This window comes from Prionailurus bengalensis, chromosome C2, assembly GCF_016509475.1.
Source record: "Prionailurus bengalensis isolate Pbe53 chromosome C2, Fcat_Pben_1.1_paternal_pri, whole genome shotgun sequence".
Classification (NCBI taxonomy): domain Eukaryota; kingdom Metazoa; phylum Chordata; class Mammalia; order Carnivora; family Felidae; genus Prionailurus; species Prionailurus bengalensis.
Genome location: NC_057350.1, coordinates 132391772 through 132411689, shown reverse-complemented (window position 1 = coordinate 132411689; position 19918 = coordinate 132391772). Strand labels below are relative to the sequence as shown.

The 19918-nt window shown below is 40.6% G+C and overlaps 1 protein-coding gene across 3 annotated transcripts in view; it reads left to right on the top strand.

Annotated features, from left to right (window-relative positions):
- NEK11 (NIMA related kinase 11) overlaps positions 1–19918 on the top strand; it is a 275516-nt gene that overhangs the window by 175138 nt on the left and 80460 nt on the right. For 2 of the 3 annotated variants that reach the window (XM_043595419.1, XM_043595417.1), the window contains one exon: positions 13350–13410. In XM_043595419.1, coding sequence (XP_043451354.1) covers positions 13350–13410 — 61 coding nt within the window. Of the gene's footprint in view, positions 1–7661; positions 8923–13349; positions 13411–19918 lie in introns of those variants that run through there. The other variant, XM_043595420.1, reaches the window with a different exon arrangement.

Genomic DNA, 19918 nt, shown 5'->3' with positions numbered 1-19918 from the left:
ACATGGGGCTCAGTCCCAAGAACTGTGAGATCATGACCTGCTCCGAAATCAAGAGTCGGACACTTAACTGACCGAGCCACCCAGGCACCCCAGTAAAGTCTTAAAATGAATCGATGGCAGTGGAAATCAGCACAACAGTAGCAGTGGAAGGTTGGGGGTTGGCTGGAAGGCGGCATGAGGGAAATTCCAGGAATGACAGAGGTGTTCTTTATCTTATTTGGGGTGGTGGCTACACGAGTGTATACATTTTCTAAAACTTAGCCAATAGTACACTTGAGATCTGGGCATTTCCCTGCATGCAAACCTTACCTTGATAAAAATAATACATCATCAACAAAGTCATCAAGACAAGAAAAACTACCCCCCCCCAAAAAACTACAACAGAATTGTGATATTCATACATATATAATGACACTTGTAAGTCAGCCTGTCTCAAGGCTGCTTCTTCGGCAGTCTGTGGCCCGGGCATGACTTTGCAGCTTTGGGGAAGTCCCGGGTACACTCAAATGAGGTGTCTTAGGGAAAAAATGAGTCCGGAATGACTGAGTATGAGTGGGCAAAGGGGTTCTGTCTGGTTTAGTTTCACCCTGTGGAATGACTGACAAGAGGTGACCAAGAGGTAAAAGAAACCAGCCCCTTCACACCCTCACAGCCGCTGACATAGGGACCCTTGAGTGGGAGGATGTGCCCTAGGGTCTGAGTGAGATGAGGCCAAGCTCCCCTCTGTGGCTGGAGCTGTAAGGGAAGGTTATGGCCACTTTGTACATCCATTTATAGAGCTCTGTTTCGGATCGTTCCCCTGACAGAAATGGTGTCGGGCCTGGCCGCACACCATGTAGGTATCCATTCCCATTTATCCTGGGCAGCCTTCAGCCCCTGGAGACATAAGACACTTCACAGCTGTGAAACTGTTCATGTCTGTGCTGCTATCTGCTGAGCCTTCTCTGGATATGCCTTGGGGAGTCAGCATAGCCCACCTGCTGGCAGAGGGCTGACGGTGCTAGATGCCGACAGATGGTGGAGTTTTCGCCACCACAAGGTGTAGGCGCAGACCAAGAACCCTCTGGGACGTTCTTGAGAATGCCTAAAGATAGATATACAATTGCTCAGGGCTCCCGGTGCCCAAACTGAGCCCTTATCCCAAAATACGATCTTCTGACAGCTAGTTGCCTTTCATTCATTCATTTGTTCATTCATTCACTCATTCAGAATTCATTCCAAGAAGGGCACAACATTGTGAACTTGTTTCCATTTTACTGATACAACTGCTAGATCCGATTGATCGATCTATCTATCTTCAGCTTCAAAGAGAACTGTGTAAATTGTTTTCATTTACCTAACTTTGTAACTAACGCCTCTCTTCTTCAACTGCTCAAGTTCCAGACTTGTGTAACACTTATTTTTTTTCCAATATATGAAATTTATTGTCAAATTGGTTTCCATACAACACCCAGTGCTCATCCCAAAAGGTGCCCTCCTCAATACCTATCACCCACCCTCCCCTCCCTCCCACCCCCATCAACCCTCAGTTTGTTCTCAGTTTTTAAGAGTATCTTATGCTTTGGCTCTCTCCCTGTAACACTTCTTTTAAATAAGTGCTTTGTTTCTTTTTAGCCAACTTGCAATTCTTTTTCTCTCACTTAATGAGAGGAAGACATTCATGGTGGTGGGGTGGGGAGTGGCAGAGTGAAGGACACAGTGTCTTTATGTCTCTGCCTTCCTCTCTTTGGGCTCCTTCCTCTGCAGTGTCTTCTTCATCCAGATAAAGATCAAATGTCCTTAGACTTTGGACAACAAACCTCATGGGCCTAGGACTCTCTGTGAGGGGGTTCTTATTGCTTTGTTCCCTCAGGGGAATAAGTGACTATCCACGATAGCTTGAGAAGCAAATTGCTTCAGAAAGAGATTTCTTCAACTGCATTATCCATTCCAACAATTTGACCAGGAAGTTAAGCTGGTTCACTCCAAGATGCTGAGCCATATTGGCTGTGTACCAAAAAAACATTTTTGAGCATTTTGTTTAACAAACACATATTACAATTAATATGTGCCAGGCATGGATCTATGCATTTTACAGATGCTAACATTTAATCCTCCCAACAACCCATTTTACAGATGGGGAAATGGAGGCATGGATAGGTTAAGTAATTTGCTCAAGACACAAGACTGGCAAATGGCAAGGCCATATTTAAACTCAGGCAGGCTTGTTTCAGAGTCCATGCTCTCTTAACCACTAGGCTGTGCCCCTCTCCCTTGGTCCATTCTGTAGAGCCTCAGCTTTGTGCCAGTGGCTAAAGGATTTTAGGTAAATCCTAAGTCCTGCTTCATTCCACCCAGTCTGGCCACTGGGATCAGACTCCACTTGAGAGGGATTGGTTTAAGATGAATATGCAATCCATTGTGGCCAAAAAGCGTGAGGATATATTTTCTTGGGGAAGAGGGGGTCTGCGAATGCATGGAAAGTAACATACTTGTGCTCTTTGTTTAAGCCAGTTTATGTAGGTTTTTCATTAGTTGTAGCTGAAACTGTCCTAGGTAATATAGATGCTAAATTAAGATTCTTTTTCTTTTTCTAGCAAGAATATTGGCATAGAAATATGGTGGTGTAGTTATTGGATTATATTTTTCAAAACAGCTTCTTGTCAACTTTCAAGTAAAAGTTTGAATTTCAAGGAACAAAGCAATGCTTGTGATATGCACAGCTGACAGTATCTGGGGCTTTCCTCTAGCACTAATTATGAAAATGTAAGATGCCCTGTAGTTCTGGTTTGATATATACCTTGTAACTATGTTTTGACTACCTTGTCCTGTTATTGAGTATCCATATGCAAATGTTATTAAGAATTTGGTCCATTGCATCTACCAGAGTATTAGATCCCAACAAAATAATGCTCATAGAAAGTCTTCTTCCTGTAAAGGAAAACTGCTTTTTCTACACCACTGAATTCTTTATGGTTGGGAGATTGTTATGTTTTCCAGGAGTCATACTTCTCTAATTTTATCAATTATATCAATTATATCAATAGTAAGTTGACTAGGGAAACAACAAGTGGTTGACAATGATAGGGTGTTTTGTTTTGTTTTGTTTTGTTTTATTTTTTTACAGCCCAAAGAAAGGTTTCAGAACATTAAAAAAGTGTTAACTCAAAGCTAACATTTAAATGAACTTTTGGGGACGTCTGGGTGGCTCAGTTGGTTAAGCATCTGACCTCGGCTCAGGTTATGATCTCACAGTTCGTGAGTTTGAGACCTGTGTCGGGCTCTATGCTGACAGCTCAGAGCCTGGAGCCTGCTTTGGATTCTGTGTCTCCTTCTCTCTGCCCCTTCCCTGCTTGCACTCTGTCTCTCTCTCTCTCAAAAATAAATTTAAAAAGTTAAATTAACTTTTAATTTCCAGTGTATGCAAGAGTCAAAATATTAAAGTGTCTGACACTGAGCACTTCAGTGATTCTTTTGAGTTTTGCCACTCTCTAATTCATCATGAAAATATCTAGTACCATACTTTCCACACCAAAGTTCCGCACGTATTTCTTGAATGAAAATAAGAGTAAAGGGGGAGATTTTGCTACTGTTTTAAACATATATTATAATGTGTCTAATATATTAATATCTGTGGTTTCAATGTAAGTTCTATGGTTATACCCCCCCCCCCCCGCATATACATATATATATATACATATATGTTTGGACACACACATCCCACTATCCTAAATGTCAGGAAAGAAAAGGCATCATGTTCTTGCAGCCATGCAGGGAAGGTGAAATGTCTTAGTCTTAGTACTTAAATAGTTCTCCCTCATGGAGATGACTTTAGAGTTGTGAGCTACATCTACATTGTGGTCAATTAAAAGTATAAACGCAGCTACTCTGGAATAGAACACAACAAACATGATGCCACGTGATTCCATGTAAGCACAGTGGGGTTTTGCCCTCCAGGGGATATTTGGAAATGTCTAATGGTGTGTTTAATTGTCACAACCTGGGATGAGGGAGGGTACTAGTAGTGGGTGGAGGACAGGGATACTGCTAAACACCCTAAGTGCACACCAGGGTCCCCCACACAAGGAATTACCAAGCCCAACATGTCAATGGCGCTGTAGTCAGAAAGTCTTGAGTTAGCAAAATAGGTGCTCATGGCATTTCTTCCCAGCTTAAAGTAACATTCACACTAATTGAATAAAAGAGAATTCTCTGAGGCAGATAGACCTTTCTAGAACAATCCTCGTGGCCCGCTCATTACAGAAGTCTACCTGAACTCAATGTCCATAACATTCATGTTGGTTAAAGCTTGCTCTTGAAATTGTGGTCCGTGGACCAGCAGCATCAGCAACTACTGAGAGCTTGTTAAAATGCATAATCTCAGCCCTACACCGGACCTACTGAATCAGATTCTACATTCTTAACCAGATCCCTGGATGATTCCTACACACAGTGAAATTTGAGAATCATCAGGTAAGAGGACTATGTATCTACTGAATAAAAACAGAACAGCTAGTTGCTTCCCAGACACTCATTGGCTGCTTTAATGACGTTAACTCTGAGAACAGTCAGCCACAAATGTTTGCAGACCTCATCTCCAAAGCTGATAGGCCAAGAGCTCCATTTGCTAAGAATACAAAACAAGATTGGAAAGCCTCTCTATCACAAGTGTGAGGTAGAAATTGCCCCGTGCAACAGTTTCCTGTTAATTGTTTTCCCATTGCCCCTTTTAGGCTGTTCTCCACAGGTCAGCAATTAAAAGGAGAGTGAGATGGTAGCTAGTTTACTGTGGTGATCACTTTGTAATGTATATAAATGTTGAATCACTATGTTGTACACTTGAAACGAATATAATATTGTATGTCTACTACACTTCAGTTTTTTTCCAATATATGAAATTTATTGTCAAATTGGTTTCCATACAACACCCAGTGCTCATCCCAACAGATGCCCTCCTCAATACCCATCACCCACCCTCCCCTCCCTCCCACCCCCCATCAACCCTCAGTTTGTTCTCAGTTTTTTTAAGAGTCTCTTATGCTTTGGCTCTCTCCCACTCTAACCTCTTTTTTTTACACTTCAGTTTTAAAAAAGGGGGAGAGTGAGAAATTAATTGAAGCACATTGAATTTTAATACTCAAATTAACACAGGATTTGATACAGGTCTGCCATCACCAAATGTGAGTTACTGATTCTGGAAATACTTTTCTAGTTTAATCCTAAAACCCTTTGGGTAACTGTGACCTATGTTTGTAAAGTTAAAGTATAAAACCCTTTCAGTTAATCTATGCAGAGGAAGAAAAGCAAAACTGTGCTCCATCCTTTTTCTAGAAGTGGCTCCAGAATCTAAAGAATCCTGGTTCTAATGTGAAGTGGCAGGATGTAAATAACTACATGCAGATATCTACTAGCTGAAATGCTAGTTCTTGCTAACTGTTTTAAGTAAAGAGATTTGAGGGCATTGGTGGGAAAGTGGCATTATTTTTTAATCTCAAAGAACTAAGGAAATTCTTTAATTGAAAAATTAAAGGCATTAGTAAAGATAACTAAACAATCTTTCCTCCAATGAAGAGGAGCTTATTATGTATAACAGAAGAGAGGTTCTCGTAGTAGAAAATTTTACTTGAACAAAAGAGTAAGGACAGGACACTTGCAGAAGTCCCAGGACTAAATTCGGTAAAGACACTTGGGGATCCTAGAATGTATGAACTAACACGGGAGGCTCTGTTAATCTATTTGTTCACATGAGGATTTCCCAAAGTATGTTCCTGCAACTTTCACAGAATGAACTAGCTTTCATGGGCAATTAGGTTTGGGAAATACTGTGTTAAGCAAGATTTTAAGTCTTTACTAGAGAGCTTTTCAGAGCTTTCAATATGTTCATGAAAGTTGTGAATCTCCAAGATATCATACACAGTATTTCTGAGACATATTTTCATAGATTCCTTTTAAAAAGTTCTAGGGGCGCGTGGGTGGCTCAGTCATTCGGGTGTCTGACTTCAGCTCAGGTCATGATCTCATGGTTAGTTAGTTCAAGCCCCACATAAGGCTCTGTGCTGACAGCTCAGAACCTGGAGCCTGCTTCCGATTCTGTGTCTCCCTCTCTCTCTGCCCATTCCCCACTCATGCTCTGTCTCTGTCTGTGTCTCTCTGTCTAAAATAAATAAACTTTAAATAAAAATTTTAAAGTTCTTTGGCTCATACTTTGATAAATATCGGCAAATGTTTCGTAACAGTAGCAGCAGGGATGGTTTTGTAGACTGAGTTGATGAGGGATAGTTTTCTTGAGGCCACAATAGATGAATCTGTGACCCAGGGAGTAAAGGTTCCGGTTCCTCAAGGGTCACAGGGTCTGTAGGATGAGTAACATGAGGCTTGCTAGAATGTGGAATTGGGAAGAATAGTGAGCCAGCCCCAGGAAGAACCAACCATGAAATGAGGAAAGCCTGAGAGACTAGTGAGCAGAAAGCTAAATTTGGGATGAGCAGTTCTAAACCTGACACTCACATGCTCCATGTGAGGCTTTTATCCCTTAACAGTTACACATCCCACAGTGCCCAGTGGTGTGGACCCTGTGGTGGCAAGGCTGTGGCCCACAGTGGGGTCATCTTTGGAAACCACATGCCTCATTTGGGGACATTCGGAAGGTAGCAACAGGAAGTTTCCCAGAAGGCTCACGAGAAGGATTTCACCAAAGGAAGCTCCAGTTTGGGGACAGCCTGTCAGGTCATATCTGTCTCTGGGGTCAGCTCAGAAGGAGTCAGAAAATAGCCCTATGGTAAGACATCTGAGAGGCGAGAAGAAAAGACAGGTTAAAGCACGAGCTGCACAGTCAGATGGCTCAAAAGGAAGCTCTGCGAATAAAATCCTCCAAAAGAATTCAGTGGGGAAGATGCACTCAAAGTTTGCACAGGATTGAGAAGCTCTGAATTTAAGTAAAACGTGCAGTGAGGTAGAAACAAGAATATTCTGTCTGTTGTTCTGGTGTGGCTTTTCTTTCATCAACATGTTTGGAAAAGGTTTATGGATTGCTTCCTGGGTTTATGGATTGCTTCCCATGTGCCCAGCTCTGAGCAGGTATGGTTCTGCACTCATGTAGCTCACGATAATGAACAGAACATTAATTTTCTCTTTGGAAAAGTGAGTCAAAACAAACAGAGCACCGTGATAGGGCTGTCTGTGGTGGTGGAAACATAATTCAGATAGGTGCTCAGAGAACCCCTGAGCATGTGACAGAATGTTGTGACCTCAAGGATGAGAAAGGCAGTCCCTTAAATATGTGACACAAGAGCATTCTCAGCCAATGAGAAGGTCCCCAAGGTGCAAACGATCTTGATGCATTTGAAGAAAAGAGAGCAATGTGGTCGGTACATAGTGAACAGGAGGGAAATAGGAAAGAAGTGAGGTTGGAAAGATCAGGAGGAGCTGGATCACACAGAGCATGGAAAAGCCATGATAGGATTTATCCTATGCACAGAGGGCTAGATTTTATTCTGTGCACAGCAACGCAGTAGTTGCTCTTGTGAGAGAAATGGATCGAAGTGAAACCACAGTGGAAGCAAAGGAGTAAGGAAGTTGTTGCATGGTCCAGGCAAGAGGTGATGGTAGCTTGAGCTAGGGTAGCTAGTGTAGTTATTGGATTTTTGTTTACTTTTAATATGTAGCTCTTTCTCCTTTAATAGAAAAAAAAGGGCCTTTGTATTGGTTTCCTGGTTTGGCTTCTGTGACCCTACCAGCCACCTGATTGTGGAGAAGACGTATTGCACGGGAAATAATGGAATTTCCTGCTGAAAGAGGATGGTCTGTTATACTCTGGGACACAAGCTCATCCCTCCTGGCCTCAGTTCATGTGCCCTCTTCCCTTCCATCTATGGAAATGGGTGATATGTCCTCAAACCATGGGCTAAGTAAGGCTCATCTGTTCTCCCTGATCTTTGTATACATTTGGCATATAACTAGTATTCAGTAAATGTTTTCTGAATGGGATACAGCTGGTAATGAAGTGACCTTGTGTGTGTGTGTGTGTGTGTGTGTGTGTGTGTGTGTGTTTGTACTAACTGTTCACCACGACTAGCTCTAAGGTGAGGAGATCATCTGGATTATTTAGTCAGACAGAACTTGCTGATATTTAAATGAGAATCTGTGCAGTATGATTTTTACAGCCCTGTAAAGATACCACCTGACTTTTTCCTTTGACATGCTTGCTTTCTGCTGCCTAAACTTTTGCTATTAGAAATTCATTCCTCTGATATGAGGTTATATCCCTTATTGAAACACAAATATCCTGAGATAACACATGAGCCTTATCAATTAACTTGGCTTTAAATGGATATACCATATCTTTTCTTGAGGGAAAGCAAATTTTAATGAGAGGAGGATGAAACAAAGGATGAAGTAGCCCATTGTGAAGAAAATGCTCTATTTGGGATGGATGAGAGTGTGAAGATAAGGGTGAGAGCAGAGAAAAAAGGACCGTTTCTAAATGTTTACAGTCTTTGGCTCAATAATTCTTCTAACCTAAAGAAATAATATTAAACATGGGGCCATGATGTATGTCCAAAGATAGTCACTGCAATATTACTTAAAATAAAGGAAAGTGGAAGTAACCTGGAGGTCCAATGAGGGGGGCATGGGTAAATAAATGTGATATGGCACTAGAGTGCAATATTATGCTGCTATTAAAATTATGTTTCTGAAGAATTTTTAATAGCATGGGATGAAAGTCCAGACAAAACTGCATGGGTGTCTGTGTATTCTGTGTATACTCTACATATGCACTATAACTTCAAATATCTGAAAGATAGATCTGTGTAGAAAACACTGATGAGATATGTGTGTATATTTTTGTGTGTGTTGCATTCATAGCGATGAGTTCTTTGGTGATACTTATTTTCTTTGGATAATTTCCTAGTATTTTCCAGAATAAAAAACAAGTGTAAATTATTAGAGGACATATTATTTTTAATATCTCTTTATAAACACTGTTTAAAAGGAGAGGTGGCCCCAGATATCATAGCTCTTTCTGGGGCCACTGGCCAGGCGTTGCTGGTTCTCACATACATTACAGATCTTACTTAACCTTTTCAAAACAGCTACCTCCCCCCCCTTCCCCGAGATGTAGTTTCTAATTCATTGGCCAAATTACTGCATCTATTTCTGAAAAAAATAAAATAAAATCTGGGTGTTTGACTGAACTTGAATCTGTGGGACAGTTTTTCAGAACTGAATCTTACAAGACGTTCCTCATGCCTGGAGGGCCTCTTCCTGTTAGGGAGGATTTGGTGGTTATGGGAGAAGGAGACTTGAAGAGCATCTAAATTCATCAGCAAAAGAACCGTTGTGTTATTTTCACAGCATATGAAAGTCGGCTTCCTGGCCTTGGCTGAAATGAGTGAAGGCTGGTGGCACTGTAATTTGGCATCTGTCTTGACGTGGTCGCTCTCTTAGGCCACTTAGCTCTGGCAGAGATCAATTTAAATCATGAAACAGTGAGGAAATACACAAGTTCCAGTCAACAGCAAGGAATTGTTTTTGAGTCTTTGTCATGAATTTACACCCTGGTTCCTTCAGTAATATTGTGAAGCTCCGCTTGGGTTTGGAGCCCTGCCTTCGACTATATGCGTATCGTAGTGACTAAGAAGAATTCAGGCCCTGGAGACACACCACCCTTTCTACCTCTTATTAGTTGCATGAACCTAGTCACATTATGGAATCTGTATGTGTCTCAGTTTTCTCAGTTATTAAATGGGGAGAACAATAACTCCACTTAGCTGAGTTTAAATAAATTAATACATGTAAGTTGGTGCAACATTGGCACATATTAAGACCTTAGTAAAAGTTAGTATTCATTCGTTCATTCATTCAATTGAATTAGAATTATTTCTGCCCTCCCCACACCCTTGAACAGGATTCCCTATCCTCTGTGTTAGGAAGATATAACTGAAATGTCCCAACCATCTGGATGCTTCCTACAACCTGACTCCGGTTCTTGCTGTTTCTGTTGCTTCCACTCAACTCAAATACTTATTGTGAATCTCCATGTTCTGTGGCAGGCACAGTGATTGGGACTTTTTAATCTTTTATGTCTCTGTCCCTTTCCCGTCCCATCCCATTCTGCCCAACTCTCTTCTTCCACCCATTGACTATTTCCAACAAGCCATATCCTGTTCTAAAGGCTTTTTATTATTTCATTCGCTTTTCATTAGAGCCCTGTGTGAGATACAGGACATTATTCTCCTCGCTTTACAAATGAAGGAAAATGAGGTTTGGAGAGGTTAACCTACTTGACTAAGGCCATAGAATTAAGAAGTAGTATGCTTTTTCCTGTACTTTCCCAGTAAGGATGAATTTTGAGTGGGAAGAGCCCTGCTGTCCACCTAGAGGTAGACTATGATCTAAAGAGTAGATGCCAGTCTTCTGTTTTACTTACTTGCAAATCACGGAAGCTGGAAGAGACCTGGGCAGGTGAGCATTTAGCATGGGTCATGTTCCCAGGACTGTGCGGGGTGCTGGATAAATAAAAATGTAAAGTACATGATCTGCCATCTCAGATTATCTAGTATCTCAGTTATCTTTTTACTGTGTAACAAAATGCTCCAAAAATTAATGGCTTAAAACAGTGATTTATTGGGGCGCCTGGGTGGCTCAGTCGGCTGAGCGTCCAACTTCAGCTCAGGTCATGAGCTCACAGCTCGTGAGTTCGAGCCCCGCATCGGGCTCTGTGCTGACAGCTCAGAGCCTGGAGCCTGCTTCTGCTTCTGTGTCTCCCTCTCTCTCTCTGCCCCTAACCCATCTGCATTCTGTCTCTGTCTCTCTCAAAAATAAATAAACATTAAAAAAAAACCACAGTGATTTATTGTCTCATGACTCTGTGGGTTGCCTAGACTCACTAGAAAGTTCTTCTTTTCCATGTGATATTGTTTGAAGTCACTCACGTGGCTGCATTTGGCCGGAAGCTTGGCCTGGGGACCAAGTTGGCCTCACATATATAGATGCAGAAACTAAGACCTGAGAAGTCAAACTACTTGGCCTAGGCCAGCACACTTAGTAGAGCAGCAAGGCTTAGAACCCGGGCTTACTGGGGTGGTGTCATCACCTGTGTGTGCCAATGAGTGCTCTGCTTTTCCTCCGACAGAGCATGTCTCTGCCAGTTTCCTCTTTGCCTCAAGGCTGTCCCTGTTAAGTTTGGAGACCACAAGGGTACAGAAGAAGGAAGGGATCTGTTTTTTCTTCTTCTGGATCCCCTGCCTCCCTATTCCTGGGCTGGACACCAAGGTCTTTAGTTAGTGCTTTGGCCTCATTGACCAGGATTGACCAGACATATCTTCTTCATCATTGCCTCTTCTATACATCAGCACATGAAATGATCCTGGGTTTCACCACATTCATAAAAAGTGGTCCAAATCCCACCAGTTGTTATATTATGAAATAACACACTTATGTAATATTTTAGAGTAGTCTATTATACCATAGTACATTTTTCTAAAATTCACAATTACTCCAATATGAAATGTGTTGCTTGTTTTGAAATGGAGCAGATGAGCCATAAATTATTAACTTCCCTCAGTATAGTCACAAATATGAAAATAATTAAGTGATTCCTTTTCCCCAGATCATTATGATGCTGTTGTGGATATTTCTAGCCACTTGGGTAGAGGGCAGATATTTATTTTGTATTAGAGACAATATTTGTTGCCAAATACAGTTCTGGGATCCCTGTAGCCCTCAGGGGGGTATCTGACTCTCACTGAGAGTTAAGGCAAATGAGAAATACAATTCTTAGATTTATGACCCTATGAAGACCATACATTTCCAAAGAAGATCTGGTAGAGGCACTCACTAGGAAAAAAAAATATTCACTTCATTTTTGATGTATTGAATATATGATATAGATTGAATAAAACCATTTCCCCATTCTAAGTAGCATTTCCTATTTTGTTGATTGAATAAGTAATATTTATTTATTGTAGAAAATTTAGAAAATACTTAAGCACACCAAGAAGAAAATAAAGATCATCCATAATCTTTCCTTATAGTCAAAACCACTGTTAACATTTTCAGTGTATGTTCTTCCCATCAGAGAGATAGAGGAATAGATCTATAGATTGATATGAAGAGACTGAGATACAGATATACATATACATACAGGTGTTTTTCTTGTAAAAAATTGGATCATTCTACATCAAGATAAAAAGCTTTTGCACAGTGGAAGAAACCATCAATAAAATAAAAAGGCAACCTATTGAATGGGAGAAGATATTTCCAAATGATGTATCTGATGAGGGGTTAATATCCAAAATATGTAAAGAAATTATACAACTCAACACTAAAACAACAAACAATCCAAATTAAAAATGGGCAGAGGACCTGAATAGACAGTTTTACAAGAGACATACAAATGGCCAACATGTAAGGATGCTCAACATCACTAATCATCAGAAAAATGCAAATGAAAACCGCAATGAGATACCATTTTACACCTGTCAGAACAGCTAAAATAAAAAATACAAGAAATAACAAGTGTTGTGAGAATGGGGGGAAAAAAGGAACCCTCATGCACTGTTGGTGGGAATGCAAACTGGTACAGCCACTGTGGAAAACAGTATGGATGTTACTCAAAAAATTAAAAATACAATTACCAGAAGATTCAGTAATTCCACTACTGACTGTTTACCCAAAGAATATGAAAACACTAATTTGAAAAGATATATGCACCCCTATGTATATTACAGCATTATTTACTATAGCCAAGTTAGGGAAGCAACCTAAGTGTCCATCAATAGATGAATGGATAAAGAAGATGTGGTATGTCTATACAATAAAATATTTGCCATAAAAAATGAAATCTTACCACTTGCAACAACATGGATGGGCCTAGAGGGTGTAATGCCAAGTGAGAAAAAGACCAATACCATATGATTTCACTTATATATGGAATTTAAGAAACAAATGAACAACAAAGAGAAAATGGACCAAAAAAAAAAAAACCTGCTCTTAAATACTGAGAAAAAACTGTGGCTGCCACAGGGGAGGTGCTGGGGCAGGGGGGTGGGCAATGAGTGAAACAGATAAAGGAGGTCGAGAGTACACTTACCTTGATGAGCACTGAGTAATGTATGGAAATGTTGAATCATTGTATTGTACACCTGAAACTAATATATATTAGTTATGTATATTAACTAATATACTGTACATTAATTATACTTCAATGAAAAAATTTTAATGGGATCATATCGTAAAATAATTTTGCAACCAGTTTTGTGTGTGTGTGTATGTGTGTTCTGTTTTGCCTAAATGTAGCAAGAACATTTTTCTATGTCAGTAAATATTCTTCCATCATACATGGAAGTAAATCTGTCTTGTTTTGACAGGACAGTGATATTGAAGCACTGGTCAGGTGTTTGGAAAATGTCCTCGGTTGCACCTCTCCAGGTAAGTTGCTTCAGATTCCAAAATGTAGTGATATGTGCTGATTCTAATGGAATATCCAAGGAGTAGAAAAGCTTGGGAGGAATCTTACAGATATTTCAGTCCAGCGTCTTCATTTTATACAGGAGGAAACTGAGGCCAAGAGAAGTTGAAAGTCTGACCCAGGGCCAGGCAACTCAAAATTTCTTAGTGTAAGTGATCCCCAGTCTCCAAGGATGAAATAAATAGTTGAAATTCAGTGATCCATTGTGATCCAACAGTGGCAGTGCATAACAGGCTTTCCAGGTTCCCTGGAAGAGGAACCTGTAACTCTTCCTGTAGAAACAGGTCACACTGAGGCATGCAGCCAAGTGACCATCACTCTGAAGGTCAGTCAGTTATTGGAAGTGATTTGGTCTGAAAAACAAAGCTGAAATTTCTTTAGCATTGTCTGTATGATAAATGGGATTGCTGAGCTTCAAGGATAAAACCCTATTTCTTAGTTTTTCTTCTTTTTCTTGAATCTAAAAAGCCCAGTTTTGGTAACTTCTAGCACTAGATGATAAATTGTCACACCTAATATTGGTAGACTAGCAGAGGCTATACCTATAGGCCCTGGTGAAAAGGGCTGAGATTTTTTTCTTTGAAATTTGATTGTGAGTTTTTATTTTAAAGTTTTAAATTTCATGACCAAAAGTGATCTCTTAAAAGGGAGTGGCAGGAATAAAGATCATGTGTCCAGGAGGCTACGTTGGTTAAGCATCCAACTTTGGCTCAGGTCATGATCTCACAGTTTGTGAGTTCAAGCCCAGCATTGGGAGAGTTTGAACTCTGCTTCAGGTGAGCTCCTGCCCCGCTTTGGGCTCCGCGCTGACCCTATGGAGACTGCATGGGATATTTCTCTCTCTCTCTCTCTCTCTCTCTCTCTCTCTCTCTCTCTCTCTCTCTCTCTCCCTCCCTCTCTCTCTCTCTCTCTCTCTCTCTCTCTGCCCCTCACTCATTCATACCCCTCTCACTCCCTCTCAAAAATAAAGTGTTCAGATGTGCAGGCATTCACCACTATTTTATTAGAAGCTTTATGCACAGTTTATAGCCTTTTGTAGCTTATTCCACTTCTCTGTGTGAAGTTTCAGTCATAACATAGCTCCTGGATTTTTTTCTCCTGATCATCATGGTATGATCTGTTCAATTGCACATCAGTAACACTTACTAGGCACATTTAGCTCCCAAGTGTGGTTTTAAGACCAGGAAGTCTTTCTTTTGGCTAAGTCACTTTTCTTCTCTGGATCTCAGATTCGATCAGAAAGTTTCAAATTGAGTTCCTTGGGGAAGAGTGGGCAAGGCTCTGAGCAGCTAAACAGAACCCATGTCTGCACTGCTCATCTGTGTTTTTCCAGAGTCTGACACAGCGTCTGGTGCAGAGGAGGCCCTTAACAGATATTTTTAAATATTTTGAAGAGAAATGAGATGCATACCCTGCTCCTTTACCAGCTTCAACCAAAATAGTTTCACTCTTATCTGTTTTATATATTAGATTTACACATAAGGTTGTGTCTTGAAAAAGCTAGATTCCACTACAAAAAAAGAAATTAACACTGGATTGGATAGATGATATCTAAATTCCCTTTTAGACTGTATGATTTTATAAAATGAGCATTAGGAACATGGAACAAAAACATGCATTTAAAGAGAACACACTGAGGGTAGATAGAGGGAGGTAGGCAGGGGATGGCCTAGATGGGTGATGGGTACTAAGGAGGGCACTTGTGATGAGCACTGGGTGTTGTATGTAAGTGATGAATCACTAAATTCTATTCTTGAAACCAGTATTACACTATATGTTAACTAATTGGAGTTTAAATAAAACTTGAAAAAAATTGCATTTATCTCTGCCTAGAGCTCCCCTCAAGTGACAAAAAGGGAATAAAGCTGGTATAAACTTATTGGACAAAGGGAACAGTAAAGATGGGAGCAGGTGGGAGATGTTAGCTCATTTGAGAAGAGAGGAAACAGATGGATATGTGGTAAGCAATTTAGAAGACACAAGGTGAAAGCTAAATGCCTAAGAGTATGCAGGAAAGGAGAGCAGATAAAGGCTATCAGACTTTGATAGATGATGAGGAAGCATGCTTTTGAAATACTTGTCTGGGGAGGTACTCACAGCAGGGCCCTCACTGCAGATGAGAATATTATTACTTTCCGAACTCTGGGCTTCCATTATTACATAGAAGCCTTGAAGAAATATCTTTGTGCGGTTTTACAGGGGATGAGCCTGTTCGGGTAGCCAGTACCTGTTTTGCTCTAACTACATTTTTGGGGAGATTCACAGCTACGATAATCACTGTAGTGTTCATATATATCAGAATGTTAACAGGATACGAGGGACAATTTAAACTAAAATATGTCGGAGTATAAGCCTTGTCACTCCGAAATGAAACACACCTCTGTGAATTGAGCTAGGCTTTGCTCACATTCAGCATCAGCCTATGCTTTTGGGAAATGTCCAGTTGCCTGTTGAGCATGTTAAGATGTTTTCAAGAGTTTCTCCCAACCCTCAACAAGAGAAGAGAAACAACAGGTGCAAATGTCCTTTCTGGTTATTTGGACCATGCAAATTTTAACTTTGCGGCCCTGAAAATGTTGTATGCAGTGGTTTACCCCAACCCAACCCCAGATTTAGTTTTATTTCTATATAAAACAGGGGCAGTGGTATTTTCCCTGCCTGTATCAATGGGAAGTAGAGAGAGTGAATGAGTTAGCATTTGTGTAGCTTCAAGAGATCCTGAATTTTAAGGTGCCCTTTTGAATTCCAAGTTCAGTATATTAGTATCCTCTATACATGAGGTCATTTTAAAGCCCTTATACCAGTGGTTCTCACACTTGGGCATGCATCAGAATCACTTAGAGGGCTTGTGAAAATGCAGGTCTCGTACATGGCTAACAATTTGTATTTCTGACAAGTTTCCAAGTGATGCTGATGGTCCAGATCCAGACCACATTCTAAGAACCATAGCTTTAAAGCCATTAAGCCCTGAAATTCTTACCATGCACACCCACCCCAATTTATAGCCCAAATAAAATATTACTAAAGTATAAAATAAAATTTTATTTCTTAAAATTATAGAGAACTTGCCTATAAGCTAAACTGAAAATAGCTTCTTCCGACACCTTTTTCCTCTTTATGTGATACTGTCTGTGTGCTGAGCTATTTGGCACTGTATGTAAGAGTCATTGAGCATCCTTGGAAGCAATATTGTATTTTTGCCTCATCCTCAGCATTTGTGTCACACATTTAGGGAGATCTGGTGGGTTCAAGGCACTGTGTGAGGAGTCAGATTTTTAGACCTATTTGGGACATAGTCCCAGCTACCAGGTGGAGTCCTGGACAAACCAGGGCAGAGCTTTATAATGATACCAGAGAGCACCCACTAGGTGCTTCTTTCACACATAGAGGACCTGTTGTCCCAAATGGAGGCACCTCATTTCTGAAGCCCTAAATCCCCCCTGAAATTTCCCATGGTATACAAGACACGGCTAGTCATGAACAGGATGTTGAGAGATCCCATGTGAAATTAGGACAGAGAGGAAGAAAAGAAATTAAAAAGAGAGCAGGAAAAGCCAGAAATGAGGACATGGGGGAAACAGCCAAGAATGTAGTCATTCTTGGCCATTTCACCAAGGGCAGATACTTTTAAAACATGGAATTTCCATGCTTTAAATGTGTATCCTATCTCTCCACCTTCTTTTCCTTTCTTTCCTCAAAATGTTTATAAAGCACATACATAAGCCAAATATCATAGAGGATGAAGAAAACAAGGTCCCTGTCTTATTGAACTCTGAGTGTAGCCAGGGAGGCTGATAATGACAAGGCACCTGTGATGAGGACAACACAGAATGAACAAGGCAAGTGGAAGACAAGGGTCCACTAGTGGGGTGCAGCTTGGAAGACTTTACAGAGGAGGGTGAGGTTTCTGATTTCTGTGTCTGTGTCAATAAAGGCAGTACAAGGGGCGCCTGGGTGGCGCAGTGGGTTAAGCGTCCGACTTCAGCCAGGTCACGATCTCGCGGTCCGTGAGTTCGAGCCCCGCGTCGGGCTCTGGGCTGATGGCTCAGAGCCTGGAGCCTGTTTCTGATTCTGTGTCTCCCTCTCTCTCTGCCCCTCCCCCGTTCATGCTCTGTCTCTCTCTGTCCCAAAAATAAATAAACGTTGAAAAAAAAAATTTAAAAAAAAAAAATAAATAAAGGCAGTACAAGTTTTTCTTTTTTTTAATTTAAATCCAAATTAGTGCAATAATGATTTCAGGAGTAGATTTCTTAATTCCCCTTACCCATTTAGCCCATCCCCCCTCCCATAACCCCTCCAGCAACCCTCTTGTTTGTTCTCCATATTTAACAGTCTCTTCTGTTTTGTCCCCCTCCCTGTTTTTATATTATTTTTGTTTCCCTTCCCTTATGTTCATCTGTTTTGTATCTTAAAGTCCTCATATGAGTAGTCATACGATTTTTGTCTCTCTCTGACTAATTTCACTTAGCATAATACCCTCCAGTTCCATCCATGTAGTTGCAAATGGCAAGATTTCATTCTTTTTGATTGCTGAGTAATACTCCATTGTATATATATACCACATCATTTTAATCCATTCATCCCTGGATGGACATTTGGGCTCTTTCCATACTTTGGCTATTCTTGATAGTGCTGCTAAACATTGGGGTGCATGTGTCCCTTTGAAACAGCATATCTGTATCCCTTGGATAAATACCTAGTAGGCAATTGATGAGTCGTAGGGTAGTTCTATTTTTAATTTTTTGAGGAACCTCCGTACTGTTTTCTAGAGTGGCTGCACCAGCTTGCATTCCCAGCGGCAGTGCAAAAGAGATCCTCTTTCTCCACATCCTCGCCAATATCTGTTGTTGCCTGAGTTGTTAATGTTAGCCATTCTGACAGGTGTGAGGTGGTATCTCATTGTTGTTTTGATTTATATTTCCCTGATGATGAGTGATGTTGAACATTTTCTCATGTATTGGTTAGCCATCTGGATGTCTTCTTTGGAGAAGTGTCTATTCATGTCTTTTGCCCGTTTCTTCACTGGATTCTTTGTGTTTTGGGTGTTGAGTTTGATAAGTTCTTTATCGATTTTGGATACTAACCCTTTATCTGATATGTCATTTGCAAATATCTTCTCCCATTCTGTCAGTTGCCTTTTAGTTTTGCTGATTGTTTCCTTCGCTGTGCAGAAGCTTTTTATTTTGACGAGGTCCCAGTAGTTCATTTTTGCTTTTGTTTCCCTTGCCTCTGGAGACTTGAGTAAGAAGTTGCTGCAGCCAAGATCAAAGAGGTTTGTCCTGCTTTCTCCTCTAGGATTTTGACGGCTTCCTGTCTTACATTTAGGTCTTTCATCCATTTTGAGTTTATTTTTGTGTATGGTGTAAGAAAGGGGTCCAGGTTCATTGTTCTGCATGTTGCTGTCCAGTTTTCCCAGCACCACTTGCTGAAGAGACTGTCTTTATTCCATTGGATATTCTCTCCTGCTTTGTCAAAGATTAGTTGGCCATACGTTTGTGGGTCCATTTCTGGCTTCTCTATTCCACTTCATTGATCTGAGTGTCTGTTTTTGTGCCAAAGGCAGTACAAGATTTTTTAAAAATTGTTTTATCTTTATTTATTTTTGAGAGAGAAAGACTGAGCACAAGCAGGGGAGGAACAGACACACACACACACACACACACACACACACACACACACACAATCTGAGGCAGGCTCCAGACTCCAGAGTTGTCAGCACAGAGCCCAATGCAGGGCTCGAACCCATTATCCATGAGTTCATGACCTGAGCTGAAGTCAGATGCTCAACCGACTGAGCCACTCAAGCGCCCCTCCCAAGATTTTATTTACTGTTGTATTCTCAAAGTCTAACATATAGCCTGGCACATAGTATTTTTTCAATAATATTTTGATGAATTAATATAAAGATGAGTAGAGTTGCCACATGGTTGGAGGGGGAAATATTCTCTGGAAAGGATCAAGCAGCATGAAAGCTCAGAAGTATGAACAACTGGGTATATTCATGGAACTATTAATAAGTTTGGTATTACTGGAATATAAGATGTGAGGAAGGGATCAACAAACCTGGCTGTGTAGGGCCAAACCCATGGATAATTTGCATGCTAGGTTAAGGAGCTTGAATTTTATCCTGTGGGTTAGGGCACCAGTGGTTTTTAAACATGGTCAGAAAAGATTACCTTTAACAAACAAAAAGGAGGTTTTTTTGAAAGGAGTGACTTGAGATGATGAACAAGTCATGGGCTCTCATTACACAGACAATAAATGGTGTTACTATCGTAACTGTTGAGGCCCATCTCTACTGAGTGAGAATAGAAAATGACTTCTGACTTCCTCTTCATCGAACTTAGAAAGGAAAATTATGTCTCCATATTTCTTAGTAACCAGATTATGAATCAAGGCAGCATATAAAATTTAATGTTTTTAAATGTTTGTGAAATTGGCTGTGCTTCTAGAGAAAGAAGTCATCAG